The 20,118-nt window shown below is 39.8% G+C and overlaps 1 protein-coding gene across 1 annotated transcript in view; it reads left to right on the top strand.

Annotated features, from left to right (window-relative positions):
- Nucleotides 1-20,118, top strand: part of LOC126236908 (heterogeneous nuclear ribonucleoprotein U-like protein 1) — a 132,789-nt gene that overhangs the window by 8,147 nt on the left and 104,524 nt on the right. Inside the window, exon 3 of the mRNA XM_049946556.1 lies at nucleotides 13,232-13,416. Coding sequence (XP_049802513.1) covers nucleotides 13,232-13,416 — 185 coding nt within the window. The remainder of the gene's footprint in view (nucleotides 1-13,231; nucleotides 13,417-20,118) is intronic.

Here is a 20,118-nt window from a genome sequence, read left to right as displayed (position 1 = left end):
AGGTTAGGTGGACGGCGGAAAGACACTCTTGGTGGAGTGGGGAGGATTTCATGAAGGATGGATCTCATTTCAGGGCATCCTTTCGTCCTTACCTCTCCTTCCCTCTTTCCTGATGAGGCAACAGTTTGTTGCGAAAGCTTGAATTTTGTGTGTGTGTTTGTGTTTGTTTGTGTGTCTATCGACGTGCCAGCGCTTTCGTTTGGTAAGTCACATCATCTTTGTTTTTAGATATATTTTTCCCATTTGGAATGTTTCCCTCTATTATGACATATTATAGAGGCATATATAGATTCAAAAGCAGTCCGTAAATTTGTAATAAATGTTAATAAATTTAAATTTCAGGGATCCTGTAGGTAATGGAGCCTTCTAGCATTTCTTTCACATATGAAGAAGTTTGCAAAGTTAGTCGCTGTCAGTGCCTTTTATATATTTATCTACAATAACATATTAACAGCCTAGCAAACCCCTTCCTCACAATATTTCGTAATGGATATTTCCAGCTTTGAATGAATGTCTCTTAAGATACCAACTCAATCAATGAGCAAACCTATCTGTAGAATGAGGGCCTTCTCAGTACGATAACACATGGCAACACCTGTTAGAACAAGTGGGAAAGCAGTACACGGAATCAATTATTTATTAAAGAATTGCTTCAAAACAGAATGGAATGATAGTTAATTTCTTCAAACAGCAAATTATTAGTTCAGATTATGCAATCTAAAAATAAGTTTATTTTTTAACTAGGCTAGTAAGTTTGCTCATACTTTCAACACTGCAGTTATTTGTTACAAATATTTAACATAAATTCAACAATATTAGGAACATAATCCATGGCAATGCATTTCGGGAGTAAAGTTCCCATCATTAGGCTGTACAATTTAATCCTGCATAAAATGCACATCGAAAGTACTGTGTCAAAATATAAAAGAAAGAAAATTATTTGGGCATAGAAGTCCTCATCTTACTTTAAAAATGGTAACACTGGATTCCCCACTCTGCTCATCCATGTTACCGCACATCCTCCAAATCGTTGCTTCTGTAAGATGGTAAGCATCGGTCACATCAGCTGCTTCTCCATGCTCTACTAGTTTGTAAATGTATTTACAGGTCTGATACACTGCATTGAGCCGTTAACCATTTCAGAACATTCGAAAGATGTTACAAAGGGTGTGGAGGGACATCGTATTATCTATCTGTGCCAGGTAGTTTGCATTTATAGTACTTACACCAATCTTAAAAAGATATTAAACTCTTGAAGAAGCCATTACCATTCTCACATTTTGTGTCTTAAATACATTATCTAACTTAAGTTTGACAAGATGTAGGGTGCATTAAGACTGGAAAACTACAGCGGATCAGATGTTGCAAAACATGAGACTAGTCACCCCCTGAAACATAGAAGAGAACTTAGTGATATATAAATGGATAATAAAAGAAACTCAACCCTCTTGAGAAACTTGAAATATTAATCCAATGGCCTGATGTGGCTGGCGTTCACTACCTTATGGAAGCAATACTTTGGAGGTTGTGCAGAAACATGGCTGAGCGGAGCAGGAATCTGGTGTTGACTTTTTAAAGTAAGACTAGGACTTCATATCCAAAAACAGTTGTTTTTGTATTTTGACCCTGACTGCTTTTGAAGTGCGTTTTACCTGGTATTAACTCTGACGACAGATGATGGGAGCTTGACTTCTGCAATGTGTAGCTGTGGATTGTGTTACTAATATTAGGGGTTGTATGCTAAAATATTTACAATAATTATCTTAACAACCGCTACCTCCAGTCCTTAAGATGGAAATATTGGAAAACTTAAGTCATTATTATTATTATTATTATTACTACTACTACTATTATTAACAAAAGTCTTTTTGTTATTGGACTCAGCATTGACACTGGTTTAAATTTAGAGATTAGTTGTAAGATCCAAGCACAGGCTATGCGACTAAGGCCAATAACCTTCTTGTAACACGATTAAATTCCAAAGGAGATATTGATTCGTGCATTTTTACAAGTCTAATGAAACGGTGGGTTGGAGGCAATGATGCATTGAGCTGTGGTAGCAGTGGTGTTGATTAATATTGTGCAAGTGGGTTCAGCATATAAATTGCTCTAATAATTCTTCCTCTCATATCCAAACCCCATAGAGCATTGCACACACATTCTACGCTGTAGTAAGCTGAATAGGCATTACTCCAATCCTTATTTGCAGTGAAATTGCAGATAATTTAGCCTCACTTCCTGTTGACAGTCTAAAGGTTAGTGATTGCCCTAGCCATTCTTCTCAGTGCACTCACTATGTGCCCTTAACCTTTCTTTTATGTGGTAACCACATACATAGAAGTACTTCTCAAGAGTTTTTCCTATTCTAACAAAATATTTCTATCTATCGATTGTGACATGCATGAATCTGTTATAGGACTAACAGTTTTCATATGTAAACCACTCATAAAGTATTCATAATAGCTCCATATTGAAAAATATATACACTTATGAATAGGCAGTAATAATGCAGCAATAGATGTACTAATGGCGCAAAGGGTTGGTGTTACATTGAAATGGTTCGTTTGATTCTCCTGTCCAAACTTTCGAAATGGCAGTAAGATTTCTGTGGTGTTGTATGACTCAGTCAGTGACTTGTTAAGTGCACACTGTTGTTACAAGGATGTTTCTACCACAGGTGCTGCCCAGGCAGTATCTTAGGAAGTAACAGTTACTGAACTGATGCATATTTTGTTGTTTTTTGGATTACTAAGTAATTTAAATTATATTGAAACAATTTACTGCACATGTAGTTTCTACAGGTCCCATGAGCACTTGTTCAGTTAAGAGATATCTCTGGGACTATTTGTTCTATGGGAGTTGATTTATGTTGATTTAGGGTAAATGTTGTGCTGCATAGATTGACTACATTGGCTGCTGTGATACCACTTCCTGTTTGTGGTATAATGCATGGTATCATCGAAACTTTGTAAAGTGCATTACACCTTGAGTTGAGTTTCTCTCTTTAATATGACACCACGAAAGGGAATATTTAAGAAGAGAAAAGATAACAGAAATAGATTCTACAGAACACGCCCGGTTATAAGTTAACAACCAGAGAAAGAGGTTAGGGCAAGCAACACTGGACAAAATTCTTTGCTGCCAAGTGCTTGCAAGAAGCAGCTTCTGAACAGAAATGAAATGTACAGAGAAACCAGTGCCAGTGATATCTGTTTAATATTAGGTTTCAAGGTACTAAAAACATTGTTTAGTCAAACTGCAAGCTGTAATTTGTGTGGTTTAGAGATAATAATTTCTGGGAATGTCTTCAAAAGAAATTGTTTAATTCTTAGTTTGAAAGTTTCTTGTTAAAGTTGTGAGACTAAGAAATAACTTTGCACATCTGGAAAATATATAAACAGTAACCTTTTTGCGATGAGATGCATCATCAAGGCCCTTGGGCTGGAAAAGCTTTGTGTGGTCTTATGAATGTGTCATGCCCCCTACTTATGTTTCAGGATACACAGATGCTTTAGGGGAAACAGAAGTAATTGCAGTATAAGCAGTGAAATCTCCAACTGTGGAAGCAAGTGTAGAAAATGACTAAATTTGCTGGATCATGGCAGGAAAGTGGCCTTCAGTCTAAAAATTCATGTGCAGCTGCTATAAGCATTGATATGTGGTAGGTGCTTGATGTTGAAGTATTATCAAAACATTGCTGTGGATGAACAAAAGTGAGTACCAATAATGAAAACAAACAGATACATGAAGACTGTTGTCCGAAGACATATGATGGATCTTGTGGAGAAATGGAAAGTGCTCCTGCTTTGCAGATCTTACAGTGCTCTCAAGTACAGTATGGGGTTCGCTGTGCTAAATTCATTGGTGATAGTGATTCCAGTCAATTATTGACAACAGGCCCTATGACGGCTTAAAATTGCAAAAGTTAGTATGTGTTTGCCATGTAGAAATAAATGGGTATCAGACTGTAAAATCGGGTAGAATTTTCATAGCAGAAAGCTTGAATTTGGAAATAGTTTGGCGAAACAATCAACCAGCTAAGTTATTACTGTGGCCAAGCCGCTAGAAGGAATAGAAACAACCTCAAAGGAATAGGAAAGCAGTATGCGCAACGTTTCTCTTAGCCACTACACAACTTGGGTTTAATTGACTAGTGTAAATACTGCAAAGCTTAAGCAGAAGGAACCATATATACCCATAGAAAGACTGTCCTGTAAAGTGTTGGAGCAGTAGTAAAGCTAGTATATAGAGGTCTAGCACATCCAAATCTTCTGAAAAAATCCCTCAAAGGAAAAAAAAAATGGAAATGAGTGTGTCAGTGATGATGTATGGATCAGGTTGCCCAAAAATGTATTTGTGGGCTGGAAAACACTAAAAGATTGGGGAGTCACTGATGCTCTAGTCTCCTTCAGTGATTGAGATAAAGGCAGAATAAATATTCTGAAGAGACTTGGAATTAAGTGTGGTCATAGCACAGAAGCAATCTTACAAGAACTGGATAGGCGGAGTGTCTCCAAGGCATAAATTAGTCAAAAAGACAAGAGCAGCAGCAAGATCAGAGAGAGAGAGAGAGAGAGAGATGACTTCTGGTTGGGTCTCAAGAAGAAGATTACAAAGCTGGAAAGTTTTAGGATTTAGGCTCTTTCATTCAATAGTTAGTGTGATTTCTGAAAATTGCATTTTTGCAAATGTTCCCCATTATCACAGGAACTACATAAGCAACAGCTGTGAAATTTTTACCTATTACCATCACTGGTATTATGCTTATGTTGAGATAGCACTCATAATTTGAGCATAATATTTTTTTTTATTTTTTAAATTCTTCATGAAAAAATCACATTTTGATACCTAACAAAATTAGATTTTTGATAGATCATGAATGTATAAGATATATATCCTGACAAAGTATTGTGTTAGTACCTTGTGTAGTTAGTCATACAACTGGATATAAATATGTTAAATTTAACATTATCAGTATAGGGCATTGATATTCCCCTTATTGTGGCACAGGTTTTGCAATAGTTTGGAGACTTTGGTTCAACAAGTTCAGGCCAAAGTGTAGGATGAGAGTTAAAGGTGGAAACGATACCCATCTGTACTTGCACTTCCCCTCTGCCCCGACCTTAACTGCTGGTTTTATTACTGCGTCCATCATATTTGTGTATTTGCACTTGAAGTGAAAGATTTTTCCAAAAGTTGTTTGATAGCATTCTGGGACCAAGTATGTTAAGATTATTACATTAAAATCAATACTTATTTCTCCTGTAATCAAAACACATTAGGTTATTAACTATACGAATCAGCTGTAAAGACATCTTAGTCTGCCAAGCTTGCATGTCACTGGTGTTACCAACATGCTCTTTCAGCTAAGATCGTGGACATCATAGCTGCTGTAGCTACTGATGAGACCCAGATTTTGCCACCCGGAATACATCTGTCATTACCACACACCTATCTGCTTCACGGAAGTGATTCATTACCTCTGATTTTAGTTCATCCTGCTTTGGCTGTGTATGGTTTTCAGATTCAGTGCCAGTTGAACAGTGAAGGGAGTTCTTTTATGTCACCGAGGGTGCATATACTACTGTTCTGATATTTTATTTACGTCTGTTCAGATAATTTTGAATACCATCAGATTCTTTGGATGTTTTGTAGCAGTGGTTTCACGATTTAGTCATGACCAGGATATATTGAGGCCATAGCTTGAGTGAGATTTGCTAGATTGTGGAGAGTGGTTTGGTTCAAGCAGCAGTCAGACAGTCTCACACATTGCCTCTTAGAAGTGACATTTGAGCAGCAGCTAGGTCTACTCTCAGCTGTTTATAACAATTAAGTATTTGATTAGTGACTCCTAACCTGTCGGCATGATTCATATTTAATTGTTGTGTGCCATAAAAAGGGGTGTACAAATACGTCTGAATACTTCAGGTGAGAATCTAACTGTATTAATGTTATATAAACTGCTTAAATACTTGACAATAACTGGAGTGTGCCTGTAGTACGTCATTCTTGAAGATATCCCTTAATAGCGAGACAATATTTATTATGGAAGTGCAGTAGACATAATTCACTCGGAATACAAAATAAAAACCAAGCTGCAAACATGTAAACAAGGAAATTATTGCAAATTGTGAATGCCACTTACTGTCAGATTTAAAGCAGTTGGCACCAGTTGTTTAAGGCCAAAAGTTGCAGCATCACGTCAAGTACTGTCTGCAGGCAACTGCCCCAGTGTATTGCCCTTTGGAATGGGGGTAGAAAATTGCTTTAAACCCATATTTTCAACAAAAATCAAGTAAAAGGTCACAAATTTACATACAATTTAGCTCTCTAGTGTGTCAGCATGTCAAATATCTATCCGTGTTGATTAGGGCAATAATTATGATAATTTTCTTGAAACAGAATAAATTTTCTTATTTGTAAATGGCTTCAAACTTATTGCAACACATACCAGAAACTTTTGATCTTGTAGCAATACTGTGATTTTTTTTTTCCCATCAACTACCAAAGTACCTATATTGGGGACAAATCCTTCAAAATTCTTGTTTGCATTGTGTTTCTTGTAAGAGCTTCTGAAAACAATGTTTTTATCTCGCAACAGGAAGGAGAAACCGATAGATATAAATCCTGAATCAATATTTAATGAAAGTAAGATCTCCCTCAAAGTGTGCTATACACTAATCAGTGCGAAAATGCCACTTAATTCAGTTAGTGGAACCTATTGGTGTTGCTACTCGTAGTGACAAAGCTTATCGAGGCTTTGATATAGTTTTTACATCCATTAATTCTTCCATGCTCTCTGTACCACTCGTATCATGTTTCATTACTTTTTGCCTGTCTTCTGGTGTTCCTATTCAGTCAACTTTTTTTTCCCTCTTACATAATAATGTTGTCTAACCTGAGCCCAAATGAATTCTGTTGCACTGAAATGGCAGTATTAGAGGGGCAGCCTGAAAACTTTATGCCCAAATTCTTTGGCTTGTTTTGTGACTCAAGTTTTAATAATTCTGCTCTTTAAGTTACTTTTAGACCATATCTTAAGTTTCTCTTGCCAGCAAATGTCTTTTCTTTGTTGCCTTTTTGGGCACTTTATATAACAGTTGAGTACTTAAGTTTTGAAGCATAGTCATCAAACCATTTCATAATAATATTGATTCATATCTTCTTGGCAGTCTGAGGTTTTTTTTTATTTGAATAACAGGAGACAGTTAGGAATGTAACCTTTTGAATACCTGGCAGTGCTATTCTTTTTTCTCTGTCGATCGAAATTGGCATACTGCTGCTGATGGTATCATCCGGCCAGCTTTTATTTTAAACTGTCCTGCATTCGTCCATCTTTCATAAAGTCAAACAATATTGTCAAAACTTGTCCTTGCTAATTCCCCAAGAAAATGGCATTGCTGGGGTACAGTATCTTGGTCTTTCATTAATGAGTTGCAGTTGGAAATGGATTATAGCAGAATCCAAACTTTATCATGACTTACAAGGATGACTTACTACTCCAAAATAGGTCGGCTACTATGGAAATTTGAACTTGGGAGTGTGATTTGCCTGCCTAGAATAATGTGCATATATTTTACAATGAATCACACCTCCCAGGAAAAGGTAGTTTTGTAACCCTCTTTTAAAGGCACTTCCTCTTCCCAGGTGCCTCCAGTTTAGAGGACTTTGAGGGAATTTCTGTTCCTTGCATATTCTTATCACTGATTTATAGAGCAGCTGCAATTTGCTTTCTCTCAAAATATCCCTTCCATGAGCACATGAATTCATATTCTTGAGGAAAAAACCTTGTTTCACAAAGCGCCTAGCATCCACGCACGTTGGTCTATCGATTATTCGTATGACTTTGAAACGTGTCCCTGTCAGTTTTTGAACACATTCTAAGTTGATTTCTGAATGCATCATAAGTTGATTTGTGAATGCGTGCATAGTGTACGTAATGTCTGTCAGTGGAATCCTCGTCACATCTAGAAATAAACTTTTCTGCAGACAAAAGGGGCTATACGAGCTGAGCAGAGTATAGCTGAACGAAAGAAAGCCAACCACTGTCTGATTATGTGGTTGATTGGGTTTGCGAATGATGAGTGTTGTTATGATTACCAGAGAAATCCACTGATTCAGACTACCAGAGACACGAATAAATGACTAACAGGTAAGAGATATTACGTATTATCTTCTCGGTGTGTCCAAGAAAATGAAATTTTGACAGAAAATTTTTGGCCAGATCGATATACTAGCAAGGGCCAGTTGTACAGTCTCCGGATAACAGCCACTTTAAGGTCTATTCTGGAAGTAGCACGGAAAACGCATTGTACGAACATGTAATAACGCCTAACCTGAGAATAATCGCGGGATAACTAAATTGGTGGTTCTGGCAGAGTTAGTCAAGTTAACCGGCGAATAAGCTTTGACACTGGCAGGAATAGATACAGAATTAGTGATGACAACATTGTTTGTTAGAACGAGGAAGGAGAAGAAACGGTGACATCACTTAAATTATGGAAGAATATGACTATTCCAAATTTATATAAAAATTTAGCACTACTTCTTTTCAATCTCATCCTTGAGAAACTGGAGTGTATGAATGAAGTGTAAAACTATTTCCTAACATAAAGCTTTTTGCTTGTGGTAGGCCTAATACACATTTGATATTGGTACTTTGTGAATTATATTCTGCCGTGTTATAAAAATGACCATTTCTGCCAAAACAGTCTCGTTTAGTTGGCGTGTGTTACAATTGCTGCAGTATTATAAAGCCCTATTTTATCTCGCAGACAGTGACAAAATATAGGTAATCAGGTCAAGAAACCACACCAGTCTTGGGCCTATTTGTAATTACAGCTTTCTCAGTATTAGACAGCGACATTTCGATTTTTCATGTAGCAAAACGTTTGACGAACTTTGAGGTAACAGATCCTTTCACAGAAAGGAAAGCACGCCATGTAAAGCTGTAGCGATAGCAAGATTAGAGAGAAAACAAATCTAGGAGCTAAGGATTGAAGAAATGTGAGTTATCTTGCTTGTCTCATGTCTTTACTGGTTTTATGTATCCTATACTTAATTTTATGTCGCACAAAGCAGCAAGTTGTTAGCTAATAGGGAATAAAGAGTGCAATTTTTCTGAAGAGTTTTTTTTACCGGCAAACTGGAAGCAGGAGGGGCACCATAGGAAATTTTAATTTCCACTGTCCTGAGTATAGTTTGATGGCTTCCAGTACAAAATATACACGTTTTAATTCCACAGACCAAAATACAGTGACGTGCGATAGAAGAATGCTGTGTGGAGAGGTGTGGTGCTGCACTTTTGCACACTAGAGATCAAGTAACATGTCTTACAATTCCTCGGACACGTATGTTTTATGTATCAGAGTCTTCAGAAAGATGTGCGCTACAAAATGAACATTAAATTTTTGACGGCCTATCTCAAATGCTTGAGGGACGCCATTATCTACTATTGCCCCAGTTCGGAAATATCGTAGATACGGGTCTGATGATGCGTAGAGCAGTCTGAGTTATAATAGGGAAGCGGGTAGTGTACACGTGACCCGTGTTTACATTTAGCGATTTTGCTGTTTCCTCTTTGTCTACTGCACTCACGTCAAATGAAAACAAAATTGATTTCTTTGGCCGGGAGCTATCATGTGAATTAAAAGGAGCTATCATGTGAATTAAAATACATGCACATAATTGCGGAAGGCTAAAATACGTTATTAGTTTCAGATTTTATTTTATTTCCACCTTTCTGACAGTCAAGCATTAATTGCCATGCAGAACAATGAAGTTATTTTTATCGGTTTGGTGAAGAAATTGTCCTTTATTAATATTTTTCCGCTGAGGCAGTCAATATATTTGAAACAAAGGGTTTAATTTCAAACTATTGGCTAGTTTAGACTGTTCACTGCATTTCAAGTGTATGTTTTCATCTTCTAGCACGTATGGCATTATGCCATAACTAAGAACCAGACATGAGATGATAAAGTACTGGCACCCAAGGAAATTTACATCCCGAAAACACATTGAAAAGTTTAATATCAGGCCGATGCCTACTTCACTGGGAATCTGGGACTCATTTAAAAATCAGCTCTGTGATGACGAGCCATGTAGAATAATTTATAGCCCAGAAGATCACACTTTTATGTCGTTATTAAAAATTTTACTGGCATATTTGTGATACATCTTAAAATGTAATATGTGCATAAAAGACCAACATTATATGTGAAAGCTTAGCTTCTCTTGCAGCGTATTGGCGTTAGAGACCAATATTATATGTGAAAGCTTTGTTTTTCTTGTAGCAACATCATATATATTAATTTAAACCATTAACTTTTCCTGTTCGTGTGTTCGCGCTACTTAAGTGATGTTGCTATTGGCTGACTACACCACGTGTCCGAAGCGCTGAATATCCACCGTCATCGGCTGGCGAGATCACGTGACATGAGCTATGAGTGGCTTCCAAATACGCATCGCAATCTCAATTTCAATGCTTCGGAAAGTAACATTGTTTTATGGAATTCAAATTTATACTTTCGTAATACGAAAATATGCAGCGTACATGTTACTGAACATCAAACTTCTTTCCAAAAGGTGTTTCGTTTTCTAAAGCACCGGGAAATTCTACGCCCATGTATAAAACCATAACCATTCAAACGATTGATAAGTTATACAGTTCCAAGAGAAAATATACTGTCAATTAACAGGAATAAACTATGTTTCCACCCAGGAGAAAGTGTATTTTTAACCAGGAAATCCGGGAATTTTTTTTTTCCTTGTGCAAATATACACCCTGGAAACTTTGGTTTCAGATCCTAAAGGGGGCCTCTTTGTTCTTTGATGCTTAAATAAATGTATCATCAGGCTTCTGAACCAGTTATATAGAAACCCACCAGTGGCTGCTGTTGCACAGGTATTAGGCTTGGTCCCTATGGGAATAGGGGTGCTGGTTTCCTCACTTTGAAAGAAACCAGCAGTGGTTATGCCACTACAGCAACACATTTACAGTTTTTCACCAGTTCACATAACTGCAAACTATGCGAACACAGAATACACGTTGCTGACCACAGTGCTGTATTCTGCCAGTTTATATATCTTTGTATTTGAATATGCATTTCTATACCAGTTTCTTTTGCATTTCAATGTATATTGTTTATTACGACAAACAGAAGTTAATAAATAGTACAGAAAGCAGTAACCATGAATTGTGGAAAATGAGTAATGCAAGATCCTGATATAAAAAAGACCAGTCTGATGTACATTGTTGTTGCTGTAAATGAGGCACAGTCTTTTTTATGAAACTCTTGTTTCCTCCCCCCCCCCCAATGGCTTAAAGAAATATTAATAAAATAAAAACTGCAGTAAGCTGTTTTGATAGAGCTCTGTTCTTGAAAATAATACACTAAACTGCTACATCACTTGAGTTGGACAAGACTATATTCATATCATCATAGCAACAATCCTATATACAGATTTTACAGTGATGTAACTGCCTTCAACTGCACTGTTCTTCGTAAATTCTTGTTGGCATATGGATAGTGCAAAAAGGGTATTTGTTGGGTTACTTTTGGATCCATTTGTGGATCCATGAAAACAGTTAATACTATTTTCGTCAAGCCTCTTTGTCTTTTTCTTATTGTCTGTCCATCCGAATAATGCCCAGGGTTGGCATGTTTAAAATAGTATTTCTGATAAGTGTTAAAAACACTGTTTAATACACTTTATAAATAAAATATGGTTTTATTAATTTATTTCAACCAACAAATAAAACAGATTTCATTTTTACCGATTATGGGGTAAATCTCATACAAGGGGGAGGAGTGGGTCCCATCACATATCACATCTCAACGAGGGTGAAGGGATTTTCAAATTTTAAAGAAAGTGCCTTATATCATACTGACGCAAGTGAGATGCTGTTAAAGGACACACATTCTGATTTAGAGTCCTCTTCAAGGGGGAAAATGTAAAGCAAGTGAAAAAGAATTGAAATCACCCTCTGCTAATACAGACTAGTTCATTTGAAAGATGTGGAACAGTTGTTTCACTTACCTGGCTCGCAAGCCAGATTAGTGTCCCAAGGTTATGTTGTGTTTACAGCCATTGCTGAAAACTGCTTTTGTCCCAAAAATATAAGGTTACCCTGTGAATCGGGTTACATATTAAAATACCGATTTACATAAGGGTTTTTGAGGTAAAATGGTGGTTGTCAAACTGCACTTGGGGAGAGAAGAGTTAAATTCGTTAGCCATATTGATTGGTGTTTCTGTGGCAAAATCAATTAAGGCAAATGCTGTGAAGGAGCCTATGACAAGGAAACAGACAATTTCCGGTGCTGTCCTTATATCAGTGCTTGTATTCTTATCTTAATGATCTTGTAGGCAGAGTAAACCCTGATCTTCCTTCATTTTCAAGAGGAAAGTGAGTGTAGACCAACTGTAATTAACTCACTAGGAGGGATCCCCAGGGATGGGGTCAACTTTTTTAATCACCCATTTGATTGTGTGTTAAGGTCTCAGGTAACAACCTGGAACCTGCCTGGCAGGCCCTTATTGAGAAGTGATGGACAAAAAAAAGAACTTCAGAGTGCTGTGTGATCCAGAAGAGCAGTAAAAGTAGCATTAAATCCTGTTGGAATATCAACAATATTGGGAAGAGGATGGATTGCTAGTCACTTTAAAGATGAGCTCTTGAATTGCAGACAGCCACATTGAAAAGACAGTTACAAATTTTAGCTTTCCACCGAAGTGCCTTCTTCAACAAAGAAAACACACACATTTATACAAACACAGCGCGTGCACCCATGAGGTCGTGTGTGTGCTGCAACTCAATGTATCATCTTCATGGTGAGCAGCAATCTACCCCTTTCCTAAAACTGTTAACTTCACACCCCCCAACCACTGCCCTCCACCCCCCCCCCCACCACTGCCCTCCACCCCCACCCCCTTATTACTGTATTTGGTTGTAAACTCGTCTCCACTTCTGAAAATAATTCCATGGATGGTTTTTGTGTCATTAATGGATTGTTGCTCATACCATTGGCAATGGGTGTAGTGGATTAATAGAACATTGGCTTAAGGCATTTTATGCTAAGTAATGACTAATCTTAAATTAATTCTTTCTCTCTATTTGTTTTTGTGCTTCTTAATTTGACATTTACATGTCCTTCAAAAATTGTGTGGAAGTATGCCACTACTGTTTCAGTATTCAGGATCAGAATTTTAAAGTTGGTGTCTGTTATTAGGTGGATGTGAAAGAGGAACACCCAGAAGTGAAGAAAGAAGATACTACCACAGACATTAAACCTGAGGTGAAGTCACAAAATACTGATGATAAGAAAGTGGAGGAAAGGAGAGATTCTTATAACAATAAGGGCAGTGAAGACAAACGTGGTGAGAAGCGTAAACATTCTCCAAGTCCACACAGAAGGTAACTATGTTTCAAAAATGTGTGGTACATATAAAATCTGTAGTTGCCTATTATTTGAGCCAAAACTGCACACCTTTTGTACAAGTGAGAAGTATACAAGCAAGGCCATCCACAGTGTCTGCATTTATTGTGTTCGTGGTACCTTGGTACCTTCTGTAGTTTTCTGCTTGGGCACTCAGATACTCCAGAAGCTCAACTAGCAACGGATTACCCAGTAACTCTTAATGTTAAATTGAGCATGTGACCTGGTTCAGCTCTTTTTGCTGTAGGATAGAGTTCAAATTTAGGTTTCCTGCAATTTCTGTAAATGACATAACTCAAATACTGACTGGGATGGTTTCTTTGAAAGAGAACAACAGGTTTCTTCCCTAATAGGAAGTTGTTCTGTATCTAATGACTAAGTACTAAGAGTATGTACTTCCTGTTTTCAATAACATCAAATAAGTTGTAACATTACATGGTTTTCCTGGAAACTCAATGTGTCAGAATTGTTGCACTCAGTTGTGGTGTACATATTTACTTCATAAAGATAATTAAAAGCTGATTTTGATTCTATCAATTATTAATAGACCTCCAAGGTACCACAATTTCATCTATGAGACAGCTCAAGAACAGTGATCTGAATTTGATTCCATTCTGTGTGTGGCTCTTTGATTGCCAGATCTTTATCTGGATGTTTGATAATATCTGAAAATTAGTGTGGAAAATATTACCATATGGTGCTCTTTAGTTACTTTAATATTCTAGGCAAACTAAATCTCCTGTCGCTGCTGCTGCTGCTGCTGCTGCTGCTGCTGCTGCTGCTACTACTACTACTACTGATACGTTGCAAAAGTGCAGATCTAGCAATATGTTGTAGTGCACAAATTGCAGGAGTTCTACCTGTACAGCAGGTGCCTATGTTCTTTCAAAATCTGTTAAGCACGGATTGATGAGCTGTTTGCCACTTTTACAGATCCAAAATGGACACACATCTTTATTGCTAATGAGATGTATAGACTTCAGCTTTTCATTCATGGTTTTTGTTATAATAGATGCTTTTAGTCTTGTGTCTGGACTATTAGTGCTTGGATGGTGTAGTTGGTCATGCACTGCCTCCCTCCCTCCCTCCCTCCCTCCCTCTCCCTCCCTCTCCCTCCCTCTCCCTCCCTCTCCCTCCCTCTCCCTCCCTCTCCCTCCCTCTCCCTCCCTCTCCCTCCCTCTCCCTCCCTCTCCCTCCCTCTCCCTCCCTCTCCCTCCCTCTCCCTCCCTCTCCCTCCCTCTCCCTCCCTCTCCCTCCCTCTCCCTCCCTCTCCCTCCCTCTCCCTCCCTCTCCCTCCCTCTCCCTCCCTCTCCCTCCCTCTCCCTCCCTCTCCCTCCCTCTCCCTCCCTCTCCCTCCCTCTCCCTCCCTCTCCCTCCCTCTCCCTCCCTCTCCCTCCCTCTCCCTCCCTCTCCCTCCCTCTCCCTCCCTCTCCCTCCCTCTCCCTCCCTCTCCCTCCCTCTCCCTCCCTCTCCCTCCCTCTCCCTCCCTCTCCCTCCCTCTCCCTCCCTCTCCCTCCCTCTCCCTCCCTCTCCCTCCCTCTCCCTCCCTCTCCCTCCCTCTCCCTCCCTCTCCCTCCCTCTCCCTCCCTCTCCCTCCCTCCCCCTCCCTCCCTCCCTCCCCCTCCCTCCCTCCCTCCCTCTCATACATTCCCCCAGGTAAGGGCTAGGCCCAAAAGGGGTGATTACCTGAGCTGGTACTTTCTCGTATGCTGATTGGTCCCTGTGGACAATCACATAAGGTGAGTGAGGCGTAGGAAAAGATTACTACTAACATTACTCAGAAAATACTAGCTAGCTGCAAACCTTATATACCACCCTCTGGCAATTATAGTACATTTCTTGCTGCACTCCAACTTACAAAGGATATGTCGACGCACACTTGTGACTTACAGATTGGTCCCATAGTGGTGAAATTGTCCAGCTCCAAGGTCAGACTCTCATCTTCCCCCTTCCATGGGTGCACACCATGCCAACAAACGATCACATGCACCAGCTAAATCGCATGCTTTGCAAACAGAAGCACGGAAATCCAAAACAGATTACTTCCATGAAGACCTTCTGTGCACATATAGCCAACCAACATCTGGGTCTGCACCTGACGAACGCTAAAGTTCTAAGCAGTCAAAACAAATGCAAGCAAACTTCCCTTTATTCAGCGGTGTCACTATGCCATATCCTCACTCACCCGACCTCTATTTCACTGGGACAGACCACAAAAAACCAGTCTGCTGGCTAACCCAAGGCTAATACCAGCACCTCTGTCGAACTAATGGACAAGGAAGGATCCTCCAGTCTCTGAACCAGGTCATAGTGTACGTTCAAATTCTGGTACTTGTCAGCCACTGCAGTGATTGTCCCCTTATTTGATCCATCTCTTGTCTATCATCAGATATGAATATTCTCCAGTGGAGCATTCATAGCATTAAAGTCAATAGGGTTGAGTTACAACTCCTCTTGCAATCATACTGTCAAGTTCTTTTTTGCTTCCAAGAAACAAAATTATGCCTTTACGATTGCTTTCACCTCCAATACTTGTGTCCACTTTGACTTTCTCCCTGAGGTGGAGACTCCAGCTCATATGGGTGTCATGTTGCTGATTCAGTAAGCCATCTATAATCTCACAATTTCCTTGCACACCCAGCTTCAAGCTGTTGCTGTCTGTCTTCCCCTTCTTGGTTTATTCTTCTCTCTTTGCTATGTCTACACACCCTTGTCTCGTGTCGGGAGGACGGCGGTTCAATCCCGCGTCCGGCCATCCTGATATAGGTTTTCCGTGATTCCCCTAAATTGCTCCAGGCAAATAACGGGATGGTTCCTTTCAAAGGGCCCGGCCGACTTCCTTTCCTGTCCTTCCCTAATCCGATGAGACTGATGACCTCGCTGTCTGGTCTCCTTCCCCAAACAACCCAACCCTTGTCTTGTGCTGTCATGAGGGCAGACATTTTGCATCTTACTGCTAAATTCCCCCTCCCTTTTTGCTGCTCAGTGACTTCAGTGCCCACCATCCCCTTTGGGGTTCTCTACTACACCCGTCAGAGGGGCTCTCTTGTAGTAGGTATCTTCACCTAGCTCAGTCTAATCTGTTTGAACAAGGGTACACCCACATTTCTTTCTGATTCCACGCACTTCTTTTCCCACTTGGACATTTCGATATGTACTGCTCAGCTTGTTCATCATCTTGAGTGTCTGTCCTCTCACACGCACACTTGAATGAATGACCATATACCCTGTGTTATTGGTTTGCTAACACATATGCCATCTGTGCGTCCAACCAGCTGGCAGCTTTCTGAAGCTGACGGGCAACTCTACTTCTCATTATTGCCCCCATTGATGTCTAGATAGAATACGTTACAAACACTATTCTCACTGTCGTGGAATGTTCCATACCTCGCACCTCTTTCTAACTGAGACTTGCCCCTGTCCCCTGGTGGACTGAGGCATGCTGCGAAGCGATCTGCACGTGGAGACAATCTCTCCACATTTTTAAACACCATCCCATGATAGTGAATTGTTTCCATAATAAACAACTACGTGTGCAGTGTTGCCGTGTTTTCAGGGATAACAAAAAATCTAGTTAGCTTTTTTCCAAAGCTCTTTTTACAATTTTACTCCCACTTCTGGTGGTTGGGGTAATCTGTCAGCTTTCGAGAACAGCGATTCATTCCCTGGTTCTTGGCTTGACCATAGCGAACAATGTCATTGTCGATCCTTTTGATACTCCAAATCTTGGGCTGATATTTTACAGGTGTTTAAGAGTTCCTCCCACTACCATCCTGCTTTCCTCCATCTGAAACGGGTGGCAGAGAAAAGGACGATGTCCTTCTCTTCCCAGAATCATGAATGTTACTATACTGCTTTTACTATGAGGTAGATTAAACCTGCACTCTCTTTGTCCCTGTCATCCGCTCCAGGATCAGATGGCATTAATCCTGAGGGCCTACGCTTCCTCCTCCATACATGTAACACCATCTGGACAGATTGCACATTTCCCTGTTGCTGGTGTGAGGCCATTGTCGTTCCCTTACCTAAGCCTGGTAAGGACAAACACAAACCAACCTTCCTTTCAGCTACCACGCAATTTCTCCCACCAGTAGCGTCTGCAAGGTGATGAAACTTATGATTTTTGGTCGGCTGTTGTGGTGGCTTCAGTCTCCTCACGAAGACCGATGTGGATTCCGTAGGCATTGCTCTGCAGTTGGGGTTATTGTCACCTTGTCAACTCACATTATGAACAATTTTTTTCTAACAGTGTCGAACTGTGGCCATTTTTTTTTTTTTTTTAATTTGGAGAAGGCATATGACACCTGCTGAATGACAGGTATCCTCTCTTATGTACACGTTGGATTTCTGGAGTTGCCTGTCCCTTTCTATCCAGGTTTGTGTGGGCTCAGTTTAGTCACACACTGTTATTTAAGAGAATGGGGTGCGTCAGGGTTCTGTGCTCAGTGGTGTCTTAATAGCCATTAATCCCATTATGGATTGTCTTCCGCCAGGTATCTTAGCCTCTATCTCTGTTGATGACTTTGTGATATATTGCACCTCTCAACAAACCTGTCTACTTGAGCAGCATCTTCTGTGATGTGTTGATCGTCTTTACTCACAGAGCAACAACAATAGCTTCTGCTTTTGTGCTGACAAGACTGCCTGTATGAACTTCTGGCGACGCTGGGTGTGTCTACCACCTGTTCCTACATCTCAGCCCATTTCTTCTTCCGTTTGTTGGTGACAAAATTCTAGGGACTCACATTTGATAGGAAACTCTTATTTTTTACTACGGAGCTCTGCGCCAGACTTCCAAATTGTCATCTGCTCAGATTTTCTCAGTGCTCTTCAGAGCCTTTACGCACTTTGCTCAGGTGGACCCAGGAATGCCACCACTCGCTTGCTGTGGGGAGAGCCAACGTGGTGTTCCTGTGGGTCCCTGGTCACGTTGGCGTGCCAGGGAACGAGGCTGCTGATGCTGCATCTCTCCTCCCTCGGCCTGTTAGTCACTCTGTTCCCTCGAATGAAATTTGTGTCCCTGCCTGTTAGCATATATCATCATTTTCGGGTGCACAATGGTCTTCTCTCCAGGAGAACCAACTCTGGGACATTTGACCTCTCCCGACTCCCTCTCGGCCTTCACATCGCGAGGTGGTCATTTTAGCCTGGCAGCGTACAGGACACTGTTGTTCTGGTTACTGACATTTATTGAGTGGCAACCCTGAACCCTGCCGCACTCTGTGCTTTCTGATCTGTGCTTGATGGTGTCCTTTCCTGATATGGTGCACGTTTTTTAACTGTTTACGTCTATGTATGCCATCTAATTTGTCAGATGTTTCAGCAGATGACATGTTCTGTCGATTGCGTATTACTTTTTTGCTGCAGCGGTATGGTGAAGCAAATCCCCTCCCAACCCCGTAAAGCAACAACTAACAAAAAAATATGATGTTCATTGCCACATGTGTAGATGTTATGAGAGAAAAGAACATCCATATTTAAAAAGACTGTGCGTTACTCTTCGTGAGGCAGAATTATTCACTGGTAGCAAGTTTCAGGTAAAAAAAAATTGTGGATGGAAAAATTGTAATGGAGAGAGGTGATATCGTATTGTGGCATGCTCAATTTTAAGAAACATCATTAAAGAGCCATCCGAAGACCTTGTGTGGCTTGGTGGAGCCTGGATAAATGCTGGCCATACCATCAGAAAAGACCACACAGATGATAGTACATGTGGAAGTTCTGCTCTCATGGAATAGGACTTCTTCTGGTTTGATACCTGTCTCCTCGTTTAGAAATTCAGGAAAATGAGTGACTCCCTTGATTAGCTGAACCGCGATACGTTTCTGAAATGGTTTGAGAGGCAGCTGTTGTAAAACTTAAATTGGCTGTCTGGCTTTGTAATGGATAATTCCCCATACTATTGGTACTGAAGATAAAGCTCAAATAATAGCAATGAAAAGATTCTGCATTGTTGAATAGTTTGAACACCACTTTGTGAAAGTTCAGTACAATTTATATAAAGCAGAACTCTTAGAAATAGTGGAGGACAAAAAGCTCATAGTGTTGCGGACGAGTCTGCTGAAGAACATAGAAACAGGGGTCTTAGACTTCTACCATGCCACTGTCATTTCAATGCCATTGAAATGATTTGGATGCAGATCAAAGATTCCATGCCAACAAATCACAAAAGCTTTACTGTGGCAGAAATTCAAGAACTATAAGGGATGCAGTGCCACAAGTAATGCCAGAGAAGAGGAGTAACGTTGTATACCAGACAGAAATGGTTGTTAAGGAAGCATGGAAAAGTGGCGTGTACAAAGTAGTATTGGGAAGATAATATCCTTGGCAAATCCAGAGATTCTTCCACAGACCAGAGCACAGATAACGAGAGTGTTGAAGGACGAACGTTATTCTGAATTAAGTGGCATTTACCATTTGCTATGATTAATCTTTACTTTTGTGTTGGTGTTTCATATTTTTGACTGAATGGCCTGTACCACATTTCCCCAATAAATCTCATGTTATTAAGGAATACCCATCCACACTAGTATAACGTACTATTTGACCACTACAGTGATTTGTAAGTACTTCAGCAGCTAATATTATTTTTAATGTTGTGACTACTGTATTTAGATGAACAAAAGAACACTGCAGATCCACTTCAGTGCTCCTTTCATAAAAATTACTTAAACTAAATG

Source organism: Schistocerca nitens, chromosome 2 (assembly GCF_023898315.1).
Source record: "Schistocerca nitens isolate TAMUIC-IGC-003100 chromosome 2, iqSchNite1.1, whole genome shotgun sequence".
NCBI lineage: Eukaryota > Metazoa > Arthropoda > Insecta > Orthoptera > Acrididae > Schistocerca > Schistocerca nitens.
Note: the sequence above shows the minus strand (reverse complement) of the source record. Positions and strands in the feature narration are given on the sequence as shown.